The following is a 27,613-nucleotide window of genomic DNA, read 5'->3' as shown; positions in this document are numbered from 1 at the left end:
CAGGGAAAAGCAGCCAGCCACACAGCCCACTCACACCTCCGGAACCTGAGGAGGAGGGCGCTCTCGGCAAAAGCTAAGCACTTGCGTATATTTTACTGTGCCCCCCACCCCCACCTCCAAGCCAGCTTCAGCGGCTGAATCCCTAGGCCTGAGATAGACCCTGGTGAGCACCTGGAGCCATCCTCCTGGCCTTGGGGAAGGAAAAAATTTCCAGCTGAGGGGAAAAGATAATTTGCTAGCTCCATTAACTGGGGGAGCTCAGGACAGAAGCGGCTCCTGTCCAGGCATAAACTGTCCGTGGACCTTGAGCACCCTTCCCTTCTGCAAGGACCTGTGTGGACCTATTTCGGGAGAATAGGCCCTTGTTCGTGAACTCCAACCGTTTCAGCGGTGTGGTGGAGAGATGGGTGTTTGACGTTTGACATTGCTTTGCCTATTAAACAAGGTCCTCACCTACCCATAACAGGGACCTAAGGACTGGTGGCTCCACTTGGGTCGTCCAGCCACCTGCGACAGGGGCCCAGGGATGACTGGTACCTCCCAGTCATTACAACAAAATCCTTGGGTGCCCGTGGTCCCTCTGCAGAGCCCTCCCACCAGCACGCTGTAGGGAACAGAGACACCTTTTCCTCAGAGAAACTTGGTGGTCGGTTCTCAGCCCCTTGCCTTGTTCAGAGCGTGACCCCCTGCTGCAATCAGATACGGGTATATACACCAACCACCCCTGCCCCTCTAAGACTGTAGGACAGAGCCCATACCACACACTTGATATCAGCTACCTGGAAACCTGAGCTGAATTCATACAAGAAAACTGAATGGGACTCCTAGACTGATATACCTGATAACGGCTCTAGCCAGCTGGGGACAGGACACCAGAGCTCCAAAGGCGAAAATAATCAAGCTAGCTCACTCAAGCAACCCATAAGGGTATACCAAAACAAAACAAAGCAAGCAGCTACAACACAGTAAGCAAGCATAAACTAATACAATAACTTACAGATGGCTCGGAGACAACAGTCAATATCAAGTCACATAAAGAAACAGGCCATGATCACCTCAACAGGCTCTTAAAACAAAGAATCCAGGGATCTTTTAGATGAAAGTGCATTCCTGGAATTACCAGATGCAGAATACGAAAGTTTAATGTACAGAACCCTTCAAGACATCAGGAAGGAAATGAGGCAATATGCAGAACAAGCCAAGGAACACACAGGTAAAGCAACTGAAGACCTCAGAAAGATTATTCAGAAACATAATGAAAAGTTTAATAAGCTGGAAAAATCCATAGACAGACAGCAACCAGAAATTCAGAAGATTAACAATAAAATTACAGAATTAGATAACTCAGTAGAAAACCAGAGGAGCAGAATTGAGCAAGTAGAAGCTAGAATTTCTGAACTCGAAGATAAATCACTTGGCAATAATATATTTGAAGAAAAATCAGATAAAAGAATTTAAAAAAAGAAGAAACCTTAAGAATCATGTGGGACTCTATCAAGAGAAACAACCTACGAGTGACTGGAGTTCCAGAACAGGGAGGATAACAGAAAATACAGAGAAAATTGTTGAGGATTTGTTGGCAGAAAACTTCCCTGATATTGTGAAAGATGAGAAGATATCCATCCAAGATGCTCATCGAACTCCACATAAGGTAGATCTTAAAAGAAAGTCACCAACACATATTATAATCAAGCTTGCCAAAACCAAAGATAAGGAAACAATTATAAGAGCAGCGAGGGAAAAAAGAAAAGTCACCTACAAGGGAGAGCCAATAAGAATAAGCTTGGACTACTTGGCAGAAACTGTGCAGGCAGGAAGGCAGTGGGATGACCGATGACATATTTAAAAAATTGAAGGAAAAAAATTGCCTGCCAAGAATCATATATCCATCAAAACTGTCTCTTAAATATGAAGGTGAAATTAAGACATTTCCAGATAAACACAAATTGAGGGAATTCATAAAAACCAAACCAAAGCTACAGGAAATACTAAAGGGAGTTCTTTGCTTAGAAAATCAATAATATCAGGTATCGACCCAAGACTAGAACACTGGGCAGAGCAACCAGAAGTCAACCCAGATAGGGAAATCCAAAAAAAAAAAAATCCCAACACAGGGTAACAGCAATGTTATTATATAAAAGAAGACAACATTAAAATAATAAAGAGGGACTAAGAAATGTAATCATACACCTTCCATGTGGAGAGGAAGATACAGTGATACAAAGAAATAAAAGTTAGTTATAAATTTAGAAAAATAAGGGTAAATAATAAGGTAACCACAAAGGAGACAAACCATCCTACTCATCAAAATAAAATACAAGGGAAAAATACAGACTCAGCAGAAACAAAATCAACAACAAATATAAGGAAAGGACAATATATAAAGAAAATCTACTCAGCACATAAAATCAAGTGGGAAAAAGAAGCTGTCAACACACAAAAAAAAACATCAAAATGGTAGCACTAAATTCATACCTATCCATAATTACCCTGAATGTAAATGGAGTAAATACACCAATAAAGAGACAGAGAGTGGCAGAAGGGATTAAAAAACAAGATCCATCTATATGCTGCCTACAGGAGACACACCTTAGACTTAGAGACATAAACAAACTAAAACTCAAAGGATGGAAAAAAAATATGCCAAGCAAACAACAATCAAAAAAGAGCAAGAGTAGCAATATTAATTTCTGGCGAAATAGACTTTAAAGTTCAATCCATCAGAAAGGATAAGGAAGGACACTATATAATGATTAAAGAGACAATACACCAAGAAGATATAACCATATTAAATATTTATGCACCCAATGACAGGTCTGCAACACACATAAAAGAAACTCTATCAGCATTGAAAAGTGAGATAGACAGCTCCACAATAATAGTAGGAGACTTCAACCACCACTTTCGGTGAAGGACAGGACATCCAGAAAGAAGCTCAATAAAGACACGAAAGATCTAAATGCCATAATCAACCAACTTGACCTCATAGACATATACAGAACACTCCACCCAACAGCAACCAACTATACTTTCTTTTCTAGTGCACATGGAACATTCTCTAGAATAGACCACATATTAGGTTATAAAGCAAGCCTTAGCAGAATCCAAAACATTGAAATATTACAAAGCATCTTCTCTGACCATAGGGCCAAGAAAGTGGAAATCAATAACAGGAAAAGCACGGAAAAGAAATCAAACACTTGGAAACTGAACAATACCCTGCTGAAAAAAGACTGGATTATAGAAGACATTAAGGATGGAATAAAGAAATTCATAGAATCCAACGAGAATGAAAACACTTCCCATCAGAACCTCTGGGACACAGCAAAAGCGGTGCTCAGAGGCCAGTTTATATCAATAAATGCACACATCCAAAAAGAAGAAAGGGCCCAAATCAAAGAACTATCCCTACAACTTGAACAAATAGAAAGAGAGCAACAAAAGAAACCTTCAGGCACCAGAAGAAAGCAAATAATAAAAATTAGAGCTGAACTAAATGAAATACAAAACAGAAAAACAACTGAAAGAATTAACAATACCAAAAGCTGTTTTTTTAAAAAACTCAACCAAATTGATAAACCATTGGCCAAACTGACAAAAGAAAAGCAGGAGAGGAAGCAAATAACCTGAATAAGAAATGAGATGGGCGATATTACAACAGACACAACTGAAATTAAAAGAATCATATCAGATTACTATGAAAAACCCTACTCAAACAAATTTGAAAACCTAGAAGAAATGGATGAATTCCTAGAAACACACTACCTACCTAAACTAACACAAACAGAGGTAGAACAACTAAATAGACCCATAACAAAATTAGGGGTAAGAACTACTTTAGGTGAAGGGAAAGACAGCACACAGTACAGGGGAGGTAAGCACAATTGGACTAAACCAAAAGCAAAGAAGTTTCCTGAATAAACTAAATGCTTCGAAGGCCAGTGTAGCAGGGGCAGGGGTCTGGGGACAAGTCAATTGGCATAATAAAATCTATTAAGAAAACATTTTGCATCCCACTTTGAAGAGGGGTGTCTGGGGTCTTAAACGCTAGCAAGCAACCATCTGAGATGCATCAATTGGTCCCAACCCACCTGGATCAAAGGAGAATGAAGAACACCAAGGACACAAGGCGATTATGAGCCCAAGAGACAGAAAGGGCCACATGAACCAGCGACTACATCATCCTGAGACCAGAAGAACTAGATGGTGCTTGGCTACAACCGATGACTGCCCTGACAGGGAACACAACAGAGAACCCCCAAGGGAGCAGGAGAGCAGTGGGATGTAGACCCCAAATTCTCATAAGACCAGACTTAATGGTCTGACTGAGACTGCAAGGACCCTGGTGGTCATGGCCCCCAGACCTTCTGTTGCCCCAGGACAGGAACCATCCCTGAAGCCAACTCTTCAGGTAATGGATTGGACTGGACAATGGGTTGGAGAGGGATGCTGGTGAGGAGTGAGCTTCTTGGATCAGGTGGACACTTGAGACTGTGTTGGCATCTGCTGCCTGGGCGGGGGGGGAGATGAGAGAGTGGAAGGGGTTAGAAGCTGGCGAAAGGGACACGAAAAGAGAGAGTGGAGGGAGAGAGCAGGCTGTCTCATTGGGGGGAGAGTGATTGGGAGTGTGTAGCAAGGTGTATACGGGTTTTTGTGTGAGAGACTGACTTGATTTGTAAACTTACACTTAAAGCACAATAAAAATTATAAAAAAAAAAAAGAATAAGACAACACTATAAGGCACGGGGTTTTTATATAAGGCTGAGGCCCTGGACAAACCATCAAGATGTGTACTTGGACATAGAGGAAGCAAGCAGGGAACCAGACCCAAAGCCTGACTCCACCAAAGTTGGCTTGATGTTCCCTCAGTGGGCAGTGAGCTACCCAGTAAAACCCAGTGCCGTTGAGTCGATTCCGACTCATAGCAACCCTATAGGACAGAGTAGAACTGCCCCATAGAGTTTCCGAGGAGCGCCTGGCGGAGTCCTTTAATTATTCCTGGTAAGGAGAAATTATGGCCTGCAATGAGGCTGAGCTTGCATGCCAGGGCTCCTGGGGTAAGGTGTTAGTCTCATCAGGACCGCAAGGAAAGAGGAGATAATTGTGCTCAGCTAGTCTGAGAAAAGCGGTTTTGTTTCCCATGGGTGGTGGACCATGTGTTTTGATTCGGATTTCTTTGTTTGTAGCTATAAAAATTAACCTGTGGTTATGTTGCTGTTTGTTCTTCTTCCCTTTCATAGCAGTCATGACTTGTTCTCTGGATTCTTGCATATTGAGAAGATTGCTACGTACCTGCTGGATTATGAAAGATTAGTCTTTAAATTTTTTTAAAAAATACGTGTACTCCAGTTCTCATATTGTTCGAATGGAATTTAGCCTTTCTGTCATTTTTAGCCTTTTCTACTACCATGTGTTGATAGACTTCTTTACAGTTTTCCAGCTAACCTTGATTGAGAAGCTGTTATGGAATCTTAAAAAATTTGACACATGTAATATTCAAAATTGCTTTATAGTTCTAAACTTGAAGGTTACATCCATCTGGATATACACACAATTTAACGTTTTGTTCTTTCAGACATCAGGAAACCAAATCCCGTCAGAGTGTGAAGTTGGATTAAATGATGAAAATGCTACCACTGATATGGCCCCAAATGGCTGGAAACCTCGCATATTTAGGAGTTCTACTCATAAAAGCCTTAGAAATTCACGAATGCATCAGAGTAGCCTTGATGTGGAAACCAATGAACTTGTAAGTTGTGTTTCACTTAAATTTGATCTTTTACTTTATAGTTTTGCTGTTAAAATTCTTAACCTTTTGCAGTTATAGATCATTCCTACTGTGAGCCATCTTGTTGTTAGGTGCTGTCAAGTCGATTCAGACTCCTAGCAACCCTATATACAATAGAAGGAAATATTGCCCTTTTGTGCGCCATCCCCACAATTGTTGCAATGTTTGAGACCATTGGTGCAGCCACTGTGTCAATCCATCTCATTGAGTGTCTTCCTTTTTTTTTGCTGACCCTCTACTTTACCAGACATGATGTCCTTCTCCAGGGACAGGTCCCCCTCTGATAACAGGAACAAAGTACATGAGACTAAGTCTTGTCATCCTTGCTTCTAAGGAGCATTCTGGCTGTACTTTTTCTAAGACAGATTTGTTCATTCTTCTGGCTGTACATGGTATATTCAATATTCTTTACCAACATTGTAATTCAGAGGCATCAATTCTTCCTCCGTCTTCCTGATTCGTTGTCCAGCTTTTACGTGCATATGAGGGGATTGAAAATACCACGGCTTGGGTCAGGCGCATCTTAGTCCTCAAAGAGACATCTTTGCTTTTTAACACAACCTTGCTTGCTGAAAGTGAAAAGGACTCGAAGCATTTACTGGTGAAGTTCAAAGACTACAGCCTTGAATATGGAGTATACCTCAACATAAATGAAAAAAAAAATCCTCACAACTGGACCAACCAGCAACATCATGATAAACAGAGAAAATATTGAAGTTGTCAAGGATTTCATTTTACCTGGATCCACAATCAATGCCCATGGAAGCAGCAGTCAAGAAATCAAATGACATATTGCATTGGGGAAATCTGCTGCAAAAGTCCTCTTTAAAGTGTTAAAAAGTAAATAGGTGACTGTAAGTACTAAGGTGCACCTGACCATGAGCCATACTCTTTTTAAAAAAAGGAAATTTCAAATTTGAAATGTTTTTGACAGTGAATTGAAATCTGTTCCAATTAAAAATAGATTTCTGATGAAAAAAAAAGATCTAAAAATGTGGCCTTTATATATTAAACCAAAAAAATAAAACCCTTCGCTGTTGAGTCGATTGTGACTCATGTAGAACTGCCCGATAGGGTTTCTGAGGAGTGGCTGGTGGATTTGAACTATGGACCTTTTGGTTAGCAGCCGAGGGTCCATTTAATCACTGTTAAAATTAAATATTCCACTCGTCTTTGAGGCTCAGGGAGCCCTGATGGCACAGCAGTTAAGAGCTTGGCTACTAACCAAAAAGTTGTCAGTTCAAATCTGCGAGCTGCTCCTTAGATACCCTGTAGGGCAATTCTACTCTGTCCTACAGGGTCGCTATGAGTTGGAATTGACTCAATGGCAATGAGTTTTTTTGGTTTTTATATTAAGAAACCTAGAATAGCATCAGTTTAAGCAAATTAATAGTTTTTGTTTCTCTTTCACATGAAAGAATCTCACCTAAGATTCTTTTGTAACATACTATTCCCTAGCAGTTTGTTATGGACTGATCATTCTCCGTACCTAGTTTGCAGGTGCCTTGAGCGCAGCGGCCACGTCTTTTCTATATGTATTAAAAAAAAAAACAAAAAAAAACCTAGTGCCGTCTGTATAAACTCTAGTAATTTTTGTGTTACACCAGTTTGTCTTGCTGTTTCTGTGTTCTAGGATGCAAATGTGCCACCAGTGTCTTTTCTGAAGGTTCTGAAACTGAATAAAACAGAATGGCCCTACTTTGTGGTGGGAACTGTATGTGCCATTGCCAATGGGGCACTTCAGCCAGCATTTTCTCTTCTCTTCTCGGAAATGATAGCGGTAAGTTTGGAAACATCATGTAACCACTTGATTTGAGTCAGTTAATCAATTCCTTCTCATCCCAATCTCACCAAGTGGATCCATCTGTGTGATTTACTCCCAGGGAGGACAAAACACCCTCAACATAAACAAAATCAGAGTCCCTAATTCCCTTCGAAGGAAAGCTGTGGGGGAAAAGGAAAATAGCTTTTAACCCATTCCAAGTTATGATACTAGCATAATTATATAACGTAAAAATCAATGAAGAGGGCATTCTAATTAGCAGCTCTCTTCATTTGGGAGAAACTGGTGTCAGGCAATGAGTCCCACCCTGTGAGTGGAGAGGAGCTGGTACATGTCTCATAGGAAGGTGGAGATAATGTGGAGGAGAGGAAGAATTAAGGTCATAGTGCTTAAGAGTCCAGGATCTGTACACACACTGGCCTCACCACTTACTAGCTGTGCAAACTTGGGCGAGGCGCTTTCCCTGTTTCTTCATGTATAAAATAGATACCTATCTCATAGGATTCCTGAGAATTAAATGAGTTTATATAGGTGATTATATGTAAAGCAGAGTTCCTGGGTGGTGCAAAGGGTTAAGCACTCAACTACCAACTGAAAGGTTGCTAGTTTGAACCCACCAAGAGATGCCTCGGAAGACAGGCCTGGCGATCTTCTTCCGAAAGGTCACAGTCTTGAAAATCCTGTGAAGCACAGTCCTATTCCATAACACGTGGGGTCATCATAAGTTGGAATCAACTCAATGGCACTTGGTTTGGTTTTTTAAATATGGAAAGCATTTAGGTTTGTTGTTGTTGTTAGGTGCCACTGAGCCGACCCTATGCACAACATGAACAAAACACTGCCCAGTCCTGTGCCATCCTCACAATTGTTGCTGTGCTTGAACCCATTGTTGTAGCCACTGTGTCAATCCATCTTGCTGAGGGTCTTCTTGTTTTTCGCTTACCCTCTACTTTACCAAGCATGATGTCCTTCTCCTGAGACTGATCCCTCCTGATAACATGTCCATCCTTGCCATCCTTGCTTCTAAGGACCATTCTGGTTGTACTTCTTCCAAGACAGATTTGTTCATTCTTTTGGCAGTCCATGGTATATTGAATATTCTTCACCAACACCACAGTTCAAAGGCATCAATTCTTCTTCGATCTTCCTTATTCATTGTCCAACTTTCACATGCATATGAGGTGATTGAAAACACATGGCTTGGGTCAGGTGCACTTTAGTCCTCAAGGTAACGTCTTTGCTTTTCAACACTTTAAAGCACTCTTTTGCAGCCGATTTGCCCAATGCAATGCATCTTTTATGTTGGTGAAAAAAGTATTGCAATGAAGAAGTTGTGGGTCTTGCAAAATTCAATCATGCAATCTCCACATCATTTCTGTCACCAAGGTTATATTTTCCAACTACCAATCCTTCTTCTTTGTTTCCGACTTTCACGTTCCAATCACCAGTAATTATCAGGGCATCCTGATTACATGTTCGATCAATTTTAGACTGTGGAAGTTTGTAAAAATCTTCCATTTCTTCATCTTTGGCCTTAGTGGTTGGTGCATAAATTTGAATAATAGTCGTATTAACTGGTGTTCCTTGTAGGCATATGGATATTATCTTATCACTGACAGCCTTGTACTTCAGGATAGATGTTGAAATGTGCTTTTTGACAATGAATGTGACACCATTCCTCTTCAAGTTGTCATTTCTGGCATAGTAGACCATATGATTGTCCAATTCAAAATGACCAGTACCAGCCCATTTCAGCTCACTAATGCCTAAGATATCAATGATTATGTGTTCCATTTCATTTGATGATTTCTAGTTTTCCTAGATTCATACTTAATACATTCCACGTTCCAATTATTAATGGATGTTTGCAGCTGGTTCTTCTCGTTTTGAGTCATGACACATCAGCAAATGAAGGTCCCAAAAGCTCGACTCCGTCCACATCATTAAGGTCAACTCTACTTTGAGGAGGCAGCTCTTCCCCAGTCGCATTTTGAGTGCCTTCCAACCTGAGGGGCTCTTCTTCCAGCACTGTATCAGACAGTGTTCTGCTGCTATTCACAAGGTTTTCATGGGCTAATTCTTTTCAGGGAAATCCTGGTGGTGTAGTGGTTAGAAGCTACAGCTGCTGATCAAAAGGCTGGCAGTTCGAATCCACCAGAAACTCTATGGGGCAGCTCTGCTCTGTCCTGTAGGGTCTCTATGAATTGGAAATCAACTCGACGGCAATAGTGGAATTCTTTTCAGAAGTAGCCAGGTCTTTCCTCCTAGTTTGTCTTAGTTTGGAAGCTCAGCTGAAACCTGTTCACCATGGATGACTCTGCTGGTATTTGAGTACCGGCGGCATAGCTTCCAGCATCACAACCACACACAAGCCCCTACCGTATGACAAACTGATAGATGAGTGGGGGATTATTTAGGTTAGCTCTGTAATTAGCATTGTGGTAAGCCTTGTAATAAGTATTCAAAAAGTGATAGCTGCTACATCACTATTTTAACAACCTTTCCAAGGCCTGGGGAGCCTGAGATTAAGAAAGCAAATTCTTGTTATCCAGTTAATAAATTCATTGGGGAATATTTATAGGAAGTTATCAGAAAATCTTAGGCTCCATAAAACCCAATTTATATTGTATTACCACCTTAGTCAACCTCTAACATTATCAGAGAGAATTTTTTGTTAAAGCTGGATTATCCTCCACCATATTATGAGTTTGTTATTCTTGTGGCATTGAACATTGGCCTACAATTAAAACTACAAGCCAAAAAATAGAAAGCAAAAAAAAAGAAAGGACCCTCCAAATATTTTTTAATTACAAAATAAAGCAATCCCCAGCTCCTCTGTTTTTCAAGAGCTATGTGGACTATATTTTTATTTTGGGGCATCTTCTATGTTCCAAGCACTGCTCCAGGTACTGGACAAACAACGGTAAACAAAATAAACCAAGTCTTACACTCAGTGTGCTTTCTACCTGGACAGGCACAACACACAAACAAAAAGGAAGTATATAATGTGTCAAGGAATAACCAGTGTTCTAAAGGAGGGTAGAGTTATAAAGGAGTTGAAGATGAGGTTACTGTTTCAAGGAGAACGGTCAGGGGAGGCCTCTCTGGACAGAGGCCTGATGGAGTGAAGGGTAGAAGGCTGGGCAGCAGCAGGGAGGAATTCAGGCAAGGGCAGAGGAAGAGCAACTAGCTCTAAAATGTGCAACTACCTTCCACACTGTGAAACATGCAGGTTCCAACCCATGTTAAAAACCACATAGAATGTCATGGAATTGTACATGTGAAGAATGTTGAAATGGCAAATGGTTTGTTAAATATATATTTACCACAATTTAAAAAAAGAAAGATAAAAACCTCATTTTCATAGCCTGGTTTTCAAAATGTGATGCTCGAGCCATTATTTGTTGGAGTAACAAACAAGGATCGTATAATCAATCCAATTGGGTATTTTAAATGTTCTTTTGTAGATCTTTGGACCAGGGGACGACGAAGTGAAGCAGCAGAAGTGCAACATGTTCTCCTTGCTTTTTTTAAGTCTGGGGATTATTTCTTTTTTTACTTTCTTCCTCCAGGTAAGTACCCTTATGTGTCCTTCTTGTCAGTCTATATTCAATTAGAGAACTTAATTAAAACCTAGCGGAGCTTCCAAACCCTGAGACTGAAACGAATTGCAAGTGCACTTGGCACACAGGCTCTTGCAGAGGATGGCTCCTGAGCAGCAGAAACTGTGACTTCCCTCCTTATATTATGTTACAAGTTCACCCTCGGCAAACACTCATTACCAGGGAAATAGAGACTTGGGTTCAGTGGAGAATATAAGAACCAATTAAACTCGACTAGTTGCAAACTGGAAAAATTCCATACAATGGGGTTCTCATTTTTGTTGTTACTGTTTACACAATATCAAGTAATCTCTCTGATTTTTTTTTCCTACATAATTGACCAACTATTTGAAAGAACATAGATTTTGCCTTCAGATATTATAGAGCTAGCCAAGATGAACGAGTGAAACTTACTTTAAATAATACTTTTCTAACTAGTTAAACTTTTACCAAATTTCTTTTGTCTCCAGCTCAGTAGGCACCACACAGGCCTTTCAAATACATTCCATTGAGTCAGCAAAATAATGTTTCTTCATCATGCCCAGCATGCTTCTCTCTCAGCATTGCTAAACCAATGGTAAAAGTAAGCCAAGCTTTTTCTGTAGAAACCACTGCCTTGCTGTAGTAGCAACTGAATGATTGAATCCAGCCCCCAGCCCCTAGTGTGTTAGGGAGTGAAGCTAGTTATATAATATGTTTCCAGGGCTGCATAACAGTGGGCTGTTGCATAGAACTGTGGTGCCCGTATTAGCCTAGAGCCATCTGCTGGGAAAGGAAGGAGGAGATGAGAGCAATATAGTCCTTGACAAGGAACACCTGGGACAAAGACACCCAGAGCACCGATCACCAATTCTGCTGGCTTAGTAAAGCGTTCTGATGTGTACTCCACATAGTGTGTACTACACAAGTCTACAGCAGCACTCACAGTGGGTTGGAGGCCCCCACCCATCCTGGGGCAGGGAGAGGAGGGGCAGAAGCAAGCCCAACTGTGGACATCTGGGCTACTTTCCAGTTTGGACATAGCATTATTAAAACTCAAAACCCATTGATTGCAACTCATAGCGACCCTATAGGACAGAGTAGAATTGCCCCCATAGAGCTTCCAAGGAGCGCCTGGTGGATTACGAACTGCTGACCTTTTGGTTAACAGCTGTAGCACTTAACCACTACACCACCAGGGTTTTCATGGCATAATTAGAAGGAAGGAAATTGTCTAGCAAAGAGGCTTAGAGGGAAGAGGAGCCTCATTGTTCTGCCAACTGACAGCAGGAACCAGCAAGCTCATTTGAAGCCTGATACTAGCCAACATCCTCCTTCCCTCTACACTGCATGAGCCAAAATGTATTCCTGGGTAGAATTTTGTTATGTCTGTTTTCAACTCATTTACTTCAAGTATTAGGAACACACTGACAGTTCTAATTGGATACAGTATCTTCCTCATTGAAGTCTTGTCCTTGAAAGTTTTGAAAAATAACCCTATTTTGAATGACTGAGAAGCAGGGATGGATTATCCAATGAGCAAAGTGTGCACCACAGTGGTGAAATTGTGCACTACAGATTAGTAAGTGAGCACAAGTCTGTGCATACTTTGCTTACTGTTAGCAGGTGCATACTGTGCTTACTGGTTAATCCACCCCGGTTTAGAAGCCAGAACTAGACCCTTTCAAAGTTCCATTTGATTTTATGAGTCTATTACATACTAATGGTTTACAGAGCCCTGGTGGCACAGTGATTAAGTCCCTGGTTGCTGATTGAAAGGTCAGCGATTCAAACCCACCAGTGGCTCCACAGGAGAAAAGACCTGCCAATCTGCTCATGTAAAGATTAGTCTAGGAAACCCTATGAGCATTTCTAATCTGTCCTATGGGGTCACTATGAGTTGGAATTGACTCTGACACACGACAACAATAACTACTAATGGTTTTAGCCGTAAATGAATTTTCAGTTGGGACTTTGGATTAGCATTTGGTCCCAAACTTTTGTTATTGAATACTTGATTGTCTGATATATAATTAATATAAAACCAGTGTGAACATACACACTCATGTCAGAACACTAGTGATGACCAAAAGGGACGATAATCTTTTTTCTCAACCAGGGTTTCACGTTTGGGAAAGCTGGAGAGATCCTCACCACAAGACTTCGGCTGATGGCTTTTAAAGCAATGCTAAGACAGGTGGGTGTGTGCACTGGAGAATGCCTTCTGTTTTTCAGATTTCTTTCACCTTAAGCCTCTTCCAGTTTTTATTGATGTGCTACGGTTCACGTTTTCTCCCCCCGTGCAAAGACTGATCAGGGTCTTGCAAATTGTCCTAGTCTTTCAGTGTCTGAAGACCACTCAGGGTTCTCATGGCAGTAGGCTTAATTTAGGTAGCTTCTTTTGGCTTAGAAAGCCTGGTGGTGTAATGGTTAAGTGCTCCTGCTGCTAACCAAAAGGTCGGCAGTTTGAATCCACCAGGTGCTCCTTGGAAACCCTACAGGGCAGATCTACTCTGTCCTGTAGGACCTGATTGTGAGTTGAGATCGACTTGATGGCAATCGGTTTGGTTTGGTTTTGGTTTTTCTTTTGGCTTATTCTGCAACTATCTCTGTCCATGTGGACACTAGAACTTCAGGACCTATATCCCTTCCCTGAATCCTACACAGACCCTGGTGATTCTATTGAGACTCCAAGATGGTTGGTAACATTTAAGTACCACAACTGACCTAAGAGTTGTAGGTTTTTCCAGATGTTGATAATTGAGTTTTGTTTCTGTCTTGTTTGAGCTCTGTCTTTACATTAATTCATTTAACCATTACCTACTATGTATCATACAGTGTGCTGGTAGCTGGGCCTATAATGCACTCTCTGCCCTTTTGGGAGGTTCACAGTCTAGTGCAGGATGTCTGGGAAAATGTGCAGACATGTGTTCTCTATTTTTATAGAGAGGGCCTAAAAGAAAGCCAGAATATAATCTATCCAATCCACAGGGATTGATTACAATCCTGTTCCCAAAAGAGCACATGGCAAGTGTTATATTTTGAGCAAATCTGAGTTTCCAAACTTTTTTTAAACTATTGCTATGTAGAGAAAATTGTTTTGTATGAAAAAAAGATGCTGTAAATGAGTAATTTAAAATTCAAATTGTTTCTAAGACACAGTCTTTTGATCTGTGTTTTTTAAAAAATACATAGAAACCAAGGCTTCTTTTCCCCTGTTCAGAGTTTACAAGAAAGAATGTGTACAAGCAAGCGCCCTGCCCTCTGGGTTTCTTCCTTTATGAGAGAGAACACCATAAAGGGAGAAGTGTCCATAGTACAAATTGTGATGCATGGGTGGATGGCATGTCCCATAGCATCAGGTGAAGCTGGCAGGAAGCCAAACTGCAGTCTGGCTGAGCTTCCCCACAATGGAGGAGAGTTAAGGGCAATGTCCACTATGATAGCTCTGGTGTTCTGGGTGGTATAAATAGTAATTCATATCTATATATGCTTTGGAAACCCTGATGGCGTAGTGGTTAAGTGCTATGGCTGCTAACCAAAAGGCCAGCAATTCAGATCCACCAGGTGCTCGTAGAAACTGTAGGGGGCCATTCTACTCTGTCCTAAGTCAGTGATGCTCTCTTCCTATCACAACAGAGCATCTTGGCATCATGGGTCCTGGTGGTCTCTGAGGGTATGTTCTCAGGGCAGGAACCAGGGCTCTACACTGCATGTGATGTTGCCCTTAAACTTCAAAACACTACAGGTTAAGTGTGGGTATTTCCTTAGCATTGAAGCTGTGGGAGGTTTCTTAGCTTTTCATTGCTTGTTTTAATTTTGAACTAATTTAAAGGTGTATTTTGTGCCTTAGGACATCAGTTGGTTTGATGACCATAAAAACAGTACTGGTGCACTTTCTACAAGACTTGCAACGGATGCCTCCCAAGTCCAAGGAGTATGTACACTCTACTCTACTAGTATTTTTTTTTTAACAATTTTTATTGTGCTTTAAGTGGAAGTTTACAAATCCAGTCAGTCTCTCACATAAAAACTTATATACACCTTGCTACATACTCCCGATTACTCTCCCTCCAATGATATAGCCCACTCCCTCCTTCCACTCTTTCTTTTCATGTCCATTTTGGCAGCTTCTAAGCCCCTCTACCCTCCCATATCCCCTCCAGGCAGGAGGTGCCAACATAGTCTCAAGTGTCCATCTGATCCAAGTAGCTCACACCTCACCAGCATCCCTCTCCTACCCATTGTCCAATCCAATCCATGTCTGACAAGTTGGCTTCTGGAATGGTTCCTGTCCTGGGCCAACAAGGTCTGGGGGCCATGACCACCGGGGTCCTTCTGGTCCCATCTACTAGTATTTTTATTTGACATGGTTTTGCATAAACATATGGCATAGCTGTATCAGGATGCTTTCAGCTGGAAATAACAGAAAACCAAACTGACCTAACAGTAAGAGGAAATTTAGACTTCAGGGTTGATAGATTCACTGGCTCAAAAATGTCATCAAGGACCCAGATTCCTTTTGTCTGTGTGGCTCTTAGTGGCTTTCCTTCCTCAGCATTGCCTTCATCCTAAGGCTGGTTCCTCTCACGGTCATAGGATGGGTACCAGTAGCAATCAGAGCTAGCTACCAGCTTCCTTGTTTCCCATCCTGTGAGAGAGAGTGTACACCTGTACCATAACCACCAAACCAAAACCCTTCCCATAAATCTGATTTGGGCTCATTTGGGTCACATGCCCAACTTGGAACCAGCAACTCTACAGGAGAGTGCCATGCTCTGACTGGCACTGAGGTCAGTTTTCTGAAGCTTGCTGCTTCCCCACAATGGAGGAGAGTTAAGGGCAATGCCCACTATAATAGCTCTGGTTTTCTTAGTGGTATAAATAGTAATTCATATCTATATATGTTTTGGAACCCTGATGGCATAGTGGTTAAATGCTATGGCTGCTAACCAAAAGGTCAGCAATTCAGATCCACCAGGCATTCCTTGGAAACCCTATGGGGCTGTTCTACTCTGTCCTATAGGGTCACTATGAGTCAGAATCAACTCGATGGCAAGGGGTTTGATTTTTGGTCTATATATGCTTTATGGCGGACGGTCTCTTAGGATATGTACATGTTATGGTCTCTTGGAGTGTGTAAACTTCCCTCTTATGCCTTTGAAGCAAAAGGTATTTAAAATTACCAGGGTACTGTGGGGTTCGTTTCCTCTTTAAGTGTTGCCTTCATGAAAAAGTATGTCCCACAGCCTATCCACAAAGCAGAAAATCGATCATTTGGTTGCATAATTGATTATTTGGATAGGAGAGGAATGAGAGTTTAAAGGCAGAACAAAGAAAAGTCTACTAGAGCATCTCATGAGTTAAGCACACTAAGGATAAAGGCTTATTGTGGGTTTATTGTAATAAAAGTGGGCAAAGGCCAGAGCAGGCACAAAACTTTAATTCTGACCAAGAAGCCTAAAGCTGGAGCTCATGGATTTGGAACTTAAAGTACAGCTGCTCTATCCTTCTTTTCCAGGCCACAGGAACCAGGCTGGCTTTAATTGCACAGAATACAGCTAACCTTGGAACTGGTATTATCATATCATTTATTTATGGTTGGCAATTAACTCTTTTGCTGTTATCAGTTGTTCCAATTATTGCCCTATCAGGAATTGTTGAAATGAAAATGTTGGCTGGAAATGCCAAAAGAGATAAAAAAGAACTGGAAACTGCTGGCAAGGTGGGTCTAATAAGACTTCATTTAGAATAAGAATTGTTTTTGGTCATATTTTTATTTGAAATATTTATCATGACATGCATGTTTTCGTAATTAAATGTGCTCACTACAACTAATAATTGTCAGTACTGTGCATGAAATATTTTTGTGTATTAATAATGCCTAGAATTTGAAAATGAGATAATTAATATAAGGCTTTTTTTTTTTGGCCTCAAAAAGGCACTTAATATGTGGTAATTGTAAAAAAATTCTGATTTTTTTAAAGTACATTTCTTCTTTTACTTCATATTCCTGTGCCTTTGTAGGACAATACTGCCCCTATTTTACAGATAAAGAGACCTTAAGGCAGAGAATATAAGTGAATAGTTCAGGATAGGACGTTTGTCAGTACTTAAGAGTTTTTTTCTTCTTGGCTGTGATTTCTATAATTAAGATTTGTAGCACCAGTTGACAGTAATGCCTCAAGATTTTTTGTTGTTGTTGTCGTTCTTCCTATAATGGCAAATGAGTTAACATTTACTTGAGCCTTGCTATGCACCAATTATCATGCTAAATGTTTATATGCACCAGCTCATTAAATCCACACAATAATCCTATGAGGCAGGTACTAATATTACCCCAATTTTACAAGTGAGGAACCTGAGACTCAAACAGAAGTTAAAGTTGGATTGGGATTCAAGTCCAGGTGCGCCTAATTTGAAAGCTCAGCCTCTAACCTAAAAGTTAGCGGTTTGAACCCACCAGCCGCCACACAGGAGACAGATGTGGCAGTCTGCTTCCATAATGATTTACAGTCTCAGAAATCCTGGGCAGTTCTACTTTGTCCTAGAGGGTTGCTATGAGTCAGAATCGACTTGAGGGCAACAGATTAAGAACTATACTATATGATCTCCTTAAATGTGTCTAAATCTATGTGTGACCATTTTATTTACACGTGATATAGTTTTTATACCACTATTTCACAACATTACTGCAACTGACCTTCACAATAGCTATGTGAAGGTGGGGCAGACGTATCTCCACCCACAGGGAAGAAAGCAGCTGAGGTTGAGTGACTTGTCTGGGTGTGTTTCTACTAAATCAGCTATATCTGGTGAAATCCTTTCCCCTTCTCTCTTGACTACCATGGGTTGCCACTCAATGCAGTGCTAAGATAATGCCCAGGTTTTGTTTAGAATGTGTCCTTCTCATTTTTACCCAGCTTTCTCTCCTGAATCAGAGCTCCCCAGGACAGTGCCTGGTTCCTGGACATAAGCACCCCTGAGTATCCAAAGTTCTTAAAGATCCTCTTGGCTGCTTGCTGTAGATAACTTAGGACATCATTAACTTGTCTTTCATTTATTCCCACATTTCAGAAGGGAAAAGTGTCAATTAGGATAAGAATAGATCTTTCTTAGACTAGTTACATGAAAGAAACATCACCTATAGGTAAGATAATGGAATCTTAACTCTTAAAAATGATTATTAACACTGAAAATTGTCAGAATTTTAGCAGAAGTAAAGCAGTTAGAACTGGGCAATATGATAAGCAAAACCATGGATTGTTAGCCTCGGACTTGCTACTCACAATGTGTGGTACTGGAGACCCCCAACCTCTGCTCCTCATTTTCTACTTCTGTGAAACGAGAAATTGTACTAGATAATGTCCCAAGTTCCTTCTAGCTAAAACTCTTGTTATTTTAGGAGATCGGAGAATGAGTAACTCAGTTTGACTGGTTTGGAATTATTTTTAGTAATTAACTCTAATCTAATAGGGATATATAGATGCGTGTATGTGTATGTATATGTGTATATACACTATGGAAACCCTGGTGACATAGAGGTTAAGAGCTACGGCTGCTAACCAAAAGGTCGGCAGTTCGAATCTTCCAGGAGCTCCTTGGAAACCCTATGGGGCAGTTCTACTCTGTCCTTTAGGGTCACTGTGGCCAGAATCTACTCAGCAGCAATGGGTTTTTTTGGTTATGTACAACCACATCTGTGGTGAAACTCATGTGAAATTGTCCCTACAGATTAGTAAGTAAACGCAAGTAAGCCAGTGCTTACCTTGCTTATTGGGTCCTCTGCCCCTGGTTAAAATGAACCAGGGTTCTGGGATATATACCCATTCCTATTTTCTCAAAGGGGCTTGGTAACGAAGGTGTTGATTGCTGGGCAGTGAAGGGGGTGAGGAAGGCTGCATATTAACCATCTTGACACAAAAACTAACCCAAAACCCATTGCCGTTGAGTCGATTCTGACTCACAGTGACCCTAACCCTAACCCTAACTGCTCCAGGCTGTCTTATAGAGACCTTGTAAGACAGAGTATAACTGTCCCATAGGGTTTCCAAGGAGTGGCTCATGGGTTTGAACTGCCAACCTTTTGGTTAGCAGCCAAGTTTTTAACCACAGTACCACCAGGGCTCCATCTTGACACAGGCCCTGCTTTTAATTACTGAGATTAGGAGCCTTCTGTACCCGGGTTAACCCCTGTTAACCCACAAAACAGTTAACCTATGACCAGAAAAATCAGTAGTCTGTAAAGTTATTAACAAATAGTTTCAAAACCTTCCTCTCCTACTTACCAACTCTAGCACTTTAGGCAAGTTATTTAGCCTCTCTGCCTCAGTTCCTGCATCTGTAAAAATGGGAATAATACAGTTTTCTCACAGGGTTGTTGAGAGGCTAAATGAAAACATGTCATTAACAAGATAATACCCGGCACATAGTAAAGCTCAATAAGTATTCTTACTCTGGCTATTATTGCCACTGATTAGATTTTCATTTATAATAAAACTTTAAAGTTATTCAGCCTAAAGTATCAAATACTGGCTTTCACCTGGTTATAGAAGCGTGAGAACTGAGGAAAAGTTTCATCTCAAAGCTGATAAAACAAAAACCTAAAATTAAAATTTTATGCTCCCTGTTCTAAAGGTTGAGTTAATTCCATTGCAGTGGTCTGATTTAGGCTAAATAGCTAAATCACAGACTATTACCATCAGTCAAAGAGGTGTGGTTATAAGAATCAGAAAGCTGGTCTGGCTGTTTTGAGTAAAGGGGATTTGATATAAAAACACGTGGAAATACAGGAAATACAGCCAGGTTTGTGTTAACTGGAAAGTTAGCTGGCAGCTCCTTTCTCAGGGCCACAGCTCTAATGCCTCTGAGACTTTCTACATGTCTATTCAACATGTTCCTCAACTGCTGTATGTTCAGACCAGCTTCCTACACATACCCATCATGGCTTCTCAAGCGGTGATTTTAGGTTCTGAATCCATAGGACCTCTCAGTTGAAGCAGCTACTTCATGTCCAGAAAGGCAACTCTGGTTGGCTCAGCTTCAGTCAGGTGCCATCCCTGGTTTAATCAGTTATGGCCAGATGGGTAGGGTCAGGTTGTTCTTAGAATCTCTTTCCCAGTTGTAGGTGGATAGTTTCTCTAAGAAGGGTATGGTTGGGAAGGAAATGACTGGCATCTTCAGTAGGCCCTTGTTGTTTTTGTTAGTCGCCATGGAGTCGATTCTGACTATCTGTACAGACAAGAACTACTCCATAGGGTTTTCAAGGCTGTGACATTTCAGAAGCAGATTACCAGGCCTGTCTTCTGAGACAGCTCTGGGTAGATTCAAACCATCAAACTTTTGGCTAGTAGTCAGGTGCTTAACAATTTGTACCACCCAGGGACTCCCAATAGGTCCTTAGACATCACTTAGTCTAATTCTCTCTTCTGGGGGCCCTACACTAACCATATGAAGAAAGCAAAGCCCCCAAAAGATGGTGACTTTGGCTAGTCATGTAACTGTCTGGTGGCAGGGCTGGGAATAGAACCAGGCTCCTGTTCTTGCCCTAAGCTGGCCAGCCTCCTTTATATAGGCATATAAAGACTTGCCCACCATACTTAGCACACCCAGAGGAGCTTTCAAGATTACCGGTTTTATTCTGGAACTGATCTTGAAGAACACATTATGTCTTTACTTTCCAAATTGAATGAATTTAAACCCATCAATATTACCTTTAGGCTTCCTTTGACACCATCCTAAATCTTATATCTTTCATTTTTTTTTTAGAAGTAAAATCCTCACTTCTAATGAAGGTCTGTTCTGTGTTACAGATTGCAACAGAGGCAATAGAAAATATTAGGACAGTTGTGTCCTTGACCCAGGAAAGAAAATTTGAATCAATGTATGTTGAAAAGCTGTATGGACCTTACAGGTAATTAACATATGACTATTAATAAGAACCTAATGCTTTCGTAAGGTTAAATTATTGTCCCCAAATGATAATAAAATTTCTGGTGCTCCAAATAATGATACAACTATTAAGTTGACATTTTTCCAACAATCCGGTCACTATATATAAGTGGCTTTTTAATGCAAGTGGGCCACAGGATTGGATTTTTACATCTCTTGTAAAGACAGCAAGATTGGGTCTCCAAGAACTAAAAGGTACAGGGGACTACACAAGGATTGGCCATCAGTGCAAGCAACATAAATGACCCATCTGGGTGATGTCGGATAAATATTCTTTAAGAGAATTATTCTAACCATTTTTTATTTTGAACTCTGTGGACTGAACCAAAGATGAAACATGCTATTTGGTTAAATAATTTGGGGTATTTCATTTGTTCTCTGGATAAGGACCAGATCTACCCACTCTGAGTACCAAGGCTCATAGGCTATCTCACTGGTCTCTCAATTCAAGAAACTTGTTTCCACAGTGGCCTGATTTTGTAAATAAATATATTGTAACACTAACGAAATTGAACACAACTTAGATTACAACTTCGTAGACTGGAACAGTTTTGAACATGCAAATTTAGACAGGGATTCTTAAAATTCTCAATTTATTCCATCTCTTCAGTTATGTATAATTCCTAGGATACTGAAGTGAATGCAGCTGCATTTATTCTGTCCATTTGATGTTTAACGTGTAAGTATATATGACAGTAATCTATGATGTTATGGTTTATTTTGAACTTAAAGAATGGAAAGCTGAGGTGAATTATTAACTAGGTTATAATTTAAAGATTAAATAACATTATAAATTGTTCATTAATATTAAGTATTATAACACCATGCTCACAGCACATAAGTTAAACCAAACAAATCAGTAATACTTCGCATCTTCCCTCTTACCAAATGCCTTCTGTCTAATCTTAGAGTAAATAGATTATGATTCTGTAGGAGGATGTAGAGGTCTAATGAAGTGTAGCATGAGGTTAATTAGAAATGGTGCAATAAACAAAACAAATTTAAGGGGGTGGTGGGATCTAGCTTGTGGAAAAACTTCTGATATGTGCCTATATTAAACCTCAGTAACCTATTTTTTGTGAATCGGAAACATGAATTTTGATATAAGACAAGATAACTAGTTATAGGAGACTCAGCATTAATGCAATTATGTATCAGACAGTTGCAACTTTAGTTTTAACTTTGATATCAGAAATATTTTTCACACAGCAAGTATGTTCACAGCGCAGAAGTTGAGTATCTGAGTCCTCAGATATTAATATGTAATAATAATAGCAACTATAACTTGAACAACTTCCACGAGCTAGGCACTGTGCTAGACATTTATTTTTATATTGTTTTCTTTAGTTCTCAAGACAATTCTGCATTATACTAATTATCCACATTGTACAAAGCAGGAAACTGATACTTAGAGGTGTGAAGTCACTTACCCAAACTAATATATCTGGAGGCAGAATTCAAACCCAGGTTTCCCAGACTTAGAAGCCAGGCTCTTTCCACTACACAGTGCCAACAGAGGATAAAAAGATGGTTATGAATACACTTGTTTGTTTTTCAGGAATTCTGTGCGGAAAGCACACATCTATGGCATTACTTTTAGTATTTCACAAGCATTTATGTATTTTTCCTATGCTGGCTGTTTTCGATTTGGCGCCTATCTCATTGTGAATGGACATATGCGTTTCAGAGATGTTATTCTGTAAGTAACGTTAAAAATATTAAGATTATTCTGTAACAGGGTTTCAATGGGTTTATGCAAAAGTTTGGAGTAGAAAAAAGAAGATTCATTTGTCCTAAGGTGAGGTCAGGGAGTTGAATTTACCATGATCCTTAACCTGGCAGCACAGAAATCTAATCTTGTCAACATTCCAAGTGCAGTTTAATCATCAGAGTGGACTAAAATTAGACAAACTCATGAAAATTATCATATGTCAGAACTTTAGTTATACATATAACTACAGTTAGGAGGCCCACAAGTTTCATCATTGTAGAATATAAACAAAAGTAAATCATAATTACAAGTTTATTGGTGACCATGAACTCATAACAAAGAGTTAAATAGTTTGTTATTTATCTGCAACCAAAAGTTGGCCTTGGCAACCAGATAGGAGTGCTTGACTGAAGTCTGGTAAATCTGTCTCTCTTGCCTAAGCAGGGCTAGGATGGCCCTGTCAACATTTGCCTCTTAACCTCTTTTTTTGTCTTGGTTTCCAAGGCTGACCCATGGTCTTTCTGATTAATGCATTCTTCTTTCTAAAATATGCTAAAGACATTCAATCAGGTTGCAGTCTAGTGTTGCAAGAGGGAAGCCACTCTTTTAAGGATCCTCTGATGGGAGGATTTTAAAGCAGTGGTGAAGGACGTTTTTTTAGTCAGGTCAAGACAAGAAAAGTGAAAATGTTTAGGAGCTGTCTTTTTGTTTTCATCCAAAACTAAAATAGCTATATTGATACCCAGTCATGATCCCAGCAGGACACAAATGGTACTGCAAATGGGGTGATTGAGGGGAGTTTGCTAAAGGGTCTACTTACAAAGGTGTGGCAAGTGTTACAGGTAAACTGACAAGACAAGGGATGGAGCAGTACCTGGGGGAACTGTTATTGCCCAAGCAATACCTACCTAGAACTGCTACCACGCTAAGCCTAAAGGACAAGAGGAGGGAAGTATTTTCAAAATCTGGCGTAAGGGCCTTCTCTGGTCTTTGGTGGAGGGATATCAATATTGCCATGGCAATCCAGGAAGAAAGAGGCCAAAGAAACACATAACCTGGCCTCACCCTCCTCCAGCTCTTCAATTCCCTGCCAGTGCCTTCCATTGGCCAAATCCCATCAGAAGGCAGAAAACAAGGAAACTTTTTGATGCAATTCATGAAGTTCAGCTTCCAAGGGCGGAGCAGGATGGTACAAGGTAGAGATGGATTGAGAGTAGAAAGTGGTTTTGAAGGGGCAAATGGAAGTATCCAACTGGAAATTATAAATTAGAGTACAACTTTATTATCTAGAAAAATATTGAGAAAATTGGCCCCTTTTTTTTTTTTTTTAAAACCATTAAAATGGTGAATTCTGGGTAACAGAAGACAGATTTTTAATCTTTCACACTAAAACTAGGTTACAGACTGAACAGGGAAGCTAGGCAGCCACACATGGGTTGTTCACTATTTTAAAATTTATTTTTTGGTAACAAACCTTATTGTCAAGTACTTACAGAGAGCCTTAACTATATACCCTCCTCCATGTACAAAAAAAAAAAAAAAAAATACATTCTAATATCTTAGATTTAGAAGCTTGAGAAGATGGGTTTTGTTTTTAAGTTCTTTATTATTATCGGAGCTCTGGTGGTACAGTGGTTAAGAGCTTGGTTGTTAACCAAAAGGTCTGCAGTTCAAATCCACCAGCCACTCCTTGGAAACCTTATGGGGCAGTTCTACTCTGTCCTGTAGGGTTGCTGTGAGTCAGAATTGACTCCACGAGAATGGTTTTCATTATTTTTAGGTAGCAGAGTTTTTTCCCCTTTCCCAGGAGTAGCTCTGGTGTCAGAAGTAAATGGTTTTGTGAAGATATCAATCTCAGGATCATTAGCCCTTTATAAAAGCTCTTATAATTCATTCTTTAAATAGCTACAATTAGAAACCAGACTTTTAGCTTTGGAAAACTATGTTTCAGAGTAGTGTCAATAGTTATTTTAATTGTAAAAGAAAAGCTATTTCTAGCTAAGGCTTATTTTCCCTAATAAAGAACTCTTTATAGTGATAATTATTATCGTTTGTGAGGTAGTGCTGAAGAAACCACAAACTAGAAGTCTGTAGACTCCTTGTCTGGTGCTGATCAAGCCACTTAAACACTCTGTGCTTCAGTTTCCAGGTACACCAGTTCTAGAAGGGTGTACTACTAAAATTAGTTGAGATTATAAATCAGATTCAGCTATAAACTACTCCCTGAAAGTGAAGAACTTTGGGAAGTTACATTAACTCTAGGAAATAAGAGACACCAAAAGAAAACCAGGAGGTAAATAGAGAAAAAGCAGGTAAACAAAGAGAAAGCAAACTCTCAGGGAGGGAGTGAATCTTGTCTCTCCTATTTCTTTTGTTACTAGACTTTCTTAGAAGTTGGGGGTGGGGGGAGGGTGAACAGACGGAGGGTTTGTGATCAAGGACATAATAAAATGTAGAAAATTTAAAGGAGTGAAAAGATAAATATGGGTAAGGAGAAAAACTGGGCTTTCAAACATCGTGGAGCTAATTATATAAGTTAATTTTTAATTTCTCTACTTCTGTTTAGGGTGTTTTCAGCAATTGTGTTTGGTGCAGTGGCTCTAGGACATGCTAGTTCATTTGCTCCAGACTATGCCAAAGCCAAGTTGTCTGCAGCCCACTTATTTATGCTGTTTGAAAGACAACCTTTGATTGACAGCTACAGTGAGGAGGGGCTAAGGCCTGTGAGTTCCCTGCTGTGCCTGATGAGTGCCTAATTATTTTTTTTCCCAAGGGTTTGCTGTCTGCAAAGTTGTAGCTAAAGAATAAGTTTGTGGTGATTACAATCACATATTTGTGATACTTATATGGGTAATATTTGGCCACTTTTCCTGTTAATTTGTGATCTTCCACAGCTAGCATAGTACTTTGCATATACCAAGCATTTAGTAAATGTCTGAATTGAGCAAAATCTTTATACCTGATAATTTCACAGGCAGTTTCAAGGATTCTGAAATTAAGCACATCAAAAGTTAAAAAAAAAAAGTAAATCCAGATGTACTAGAGCTGAATAAATTTCCATGAAAATTACCAGTCATTTCTACATGAAGATATATACATGTAATTCTGTCATGAAAAAGCAATTAGCGATTTGGGTTTAGCTATCACATTTTATAATGGTTGAGTTATAATCGCTAAGAAGGCCTCTTTATTCACGAGAGTAATAATCCTATACTATCTACAAAGTGAACTCACACTGGGATCTGAGTGTTCTTTGCATGACACAAGCTACTGCTTATTTTAATGTAGGGGAAATAGCTTCAGTGAAGAGATTGGGGCTTACACAGTCTTTCCAGGACTTAACAAGGTATTTCATGTCCTGAGAAAATTCCTGTGCCTAGTGAGCGAGATAAAGAGGCTGCCAGGACTTGAAACAAGGGCTATATATTGAGACTGAAGGTGAAACTGCTGCTCAATTTCCAAGCTTTTTACTGGCCTTTGGCCACTGGCTTGGCTCCAGCCTCAGAATCACTAATTGGAAAAGCTAAATGTTTGTCTCAAATGAAATCAGAAATTGAGTTTCAATAACAATTCTCTGTAACACAACTTTTTAAATCTGATTTAACATGTATACTCTGTCTCCCATCTTCATTTTATACAATAACAAGTGCTGTTAATATTAACTGGTATATGGGGCATATACCAAAACCAAAACCAAACCCAGTGCTGTCGAGTCGATTCTGACTCATGGGGTATATAAGGTATATGAATTTTATGTTTCTCTTCTACAGTCTTTGGTAAAATTTCTTTGAAACGATACTTCTTATTCTAATAATATCAGACCAATTGTAATAGCAACATTTAAAAATTTTTAAAGGATAAGTTTGAAGGAAATGTGACACTGAATGACATCGTGTTCAACTACCCCACCCGGCCAAATGTTCCAGTGCTCCAGAAGCTGAGCCTCGAGGTGAAGAAGGGCCAAACGCTGGCTCTGGTAGGCAGCAGTGGCTGTGGCAAGAGCACAGTGGTCCAGCTCCTTGAGCGGTTCTACGATCCCATAGCTGGAACAGTGGTGAGCAGACTTTCTTAGTAGCCTGACTTAAGGTCATGTTTTACAATATTACTGTAACAGAAAAACCTGGCACAAGGAAAACCTATAATCCTATTTGATACAATGACTACATTCTGTAAACTCCAAACTAGTACCAATAGCCAGACAAATACGTGGGGTCAATAGAGAAGAATATCTGGAATTTAGTATAGCTCAGGAAAGACAGGTTATAAAGTTGACTTGTACCCTGCCATGGATCTTTTTAATCAGCCTGACACTCTTAAGTGAATACTTGTTTACTAGCTTATAAAGGTAAGCCACAAATTCTTGTTAGAATTCACAGTAGACTCCCAGGACACCTACACTGGTGCCTGCTTATTCCCTCCCTGTCCCCTTTGGCTTTGTCTTTTCTCTCTAACCCTCAACTCTGGGCTCGTTAACTTTGACTTTGTTCCTCAACCTCTAGCCCTTTCATATTTGGGTCTCATCATTGATTTTCTGGTATCTAGTTCCTGGCTCTCCTCCATGAGTGAAGACCTGGCTTTTGCTGATACTACCTGCATCTCCCATTACGTTGGCATGGCACCCACTGACCTAGGCCTAGCCCTAGGAGCTCACCCCATTTAAACAGTCACCAAAGTATTAAACCTTGTTTAGTTGTTTCTTTCCAGAAAATCATGCTTCCATTATTACAATTACTCTACAGATACATATACATATACAGGCAAACCAGCTCAACAGTACCCTGTAGGTATGTTGTGCTAAT

At 40.1% G+C, this 27,613-nt stretch overlaps 1 protein-coding gene across 11 annotated transcripts in view; it reads left to right on the top strand.

Annotated features, from left to right (window-relative positions):
- Positions 1–27,613, top strand: part of ABCB4 (ATP binding cassette subfamily B member 4) — an 88,835-nt gene that overhangs the window by 48,349 nt on the left and 12,873 nt on the right. For 9 of the 11 annotated variants that reach the window (XR_010322674.1, XM_023544455.2, XM_003407167.3 and 6 more), the window contains 10 exons: positions 5,576–5,749; positions 7,422–7,568; positions 11,039–11,143; positions 13,272–13,349; positions 15,006–15,089; positions 16,674–16,877; positions 20,965–21,065; positions 22,662–22,802; positions 25,381–25,537; positions 26,671–26,868. Coding sequence is in view for 9 of the 11 variants with exons in the window: in XM_023544455.2 (XP_023400223.2) it covers positions 5,576–5,749; positions 7,422–7,568; positions 11,039–11,143; positions 13,272–13,349; positions 15,006–15,089; positions 16,674–16,877; positions 20,965–21,065; positions 22,662–22,802; positions 25,381–25,537; positions 26,671–26,868 (1,389 nt within the window). In the remaining 2 variants the exon portion in view is untranslated. Of the gene's footprint in view, positions 1–5,575; positions 5,750–6,035; positions 6,643–7,421; positions 7,569–11,038; positions 11,144–13,271; positions 13,350–15,005; positions 15,090–16,673; positions 16,878–20,964; positions 21,066–22,661; positions 22,803–25,380; positions 25,538–26,670; positions 26,869–27,613 lie in introns of those variants that run through there. The other 2 variants (XM_023544458.2, XR_010322675.1) reach the window with 2 other exon arrangements.

Source organism: Loxodonta africana, chromosome 8 (assembly GCF_030014295.1).
Source record: "Loxodonta africana isolate mLoxAfr1 chromosome 8, mLoxAfr1.hap2, whole genome shotgun sequence".
Lineage (NCBI taxonomy): Eukaryota > Metazoa > Chordata > Mammalia > Proboscidea > Elephantidae > Loxodonta > Loxodonta africana.
Note: the sequence above shows the minus strand (reverse complement) of the source record. Positions and strands in the feature narration are given on the sequence as shown.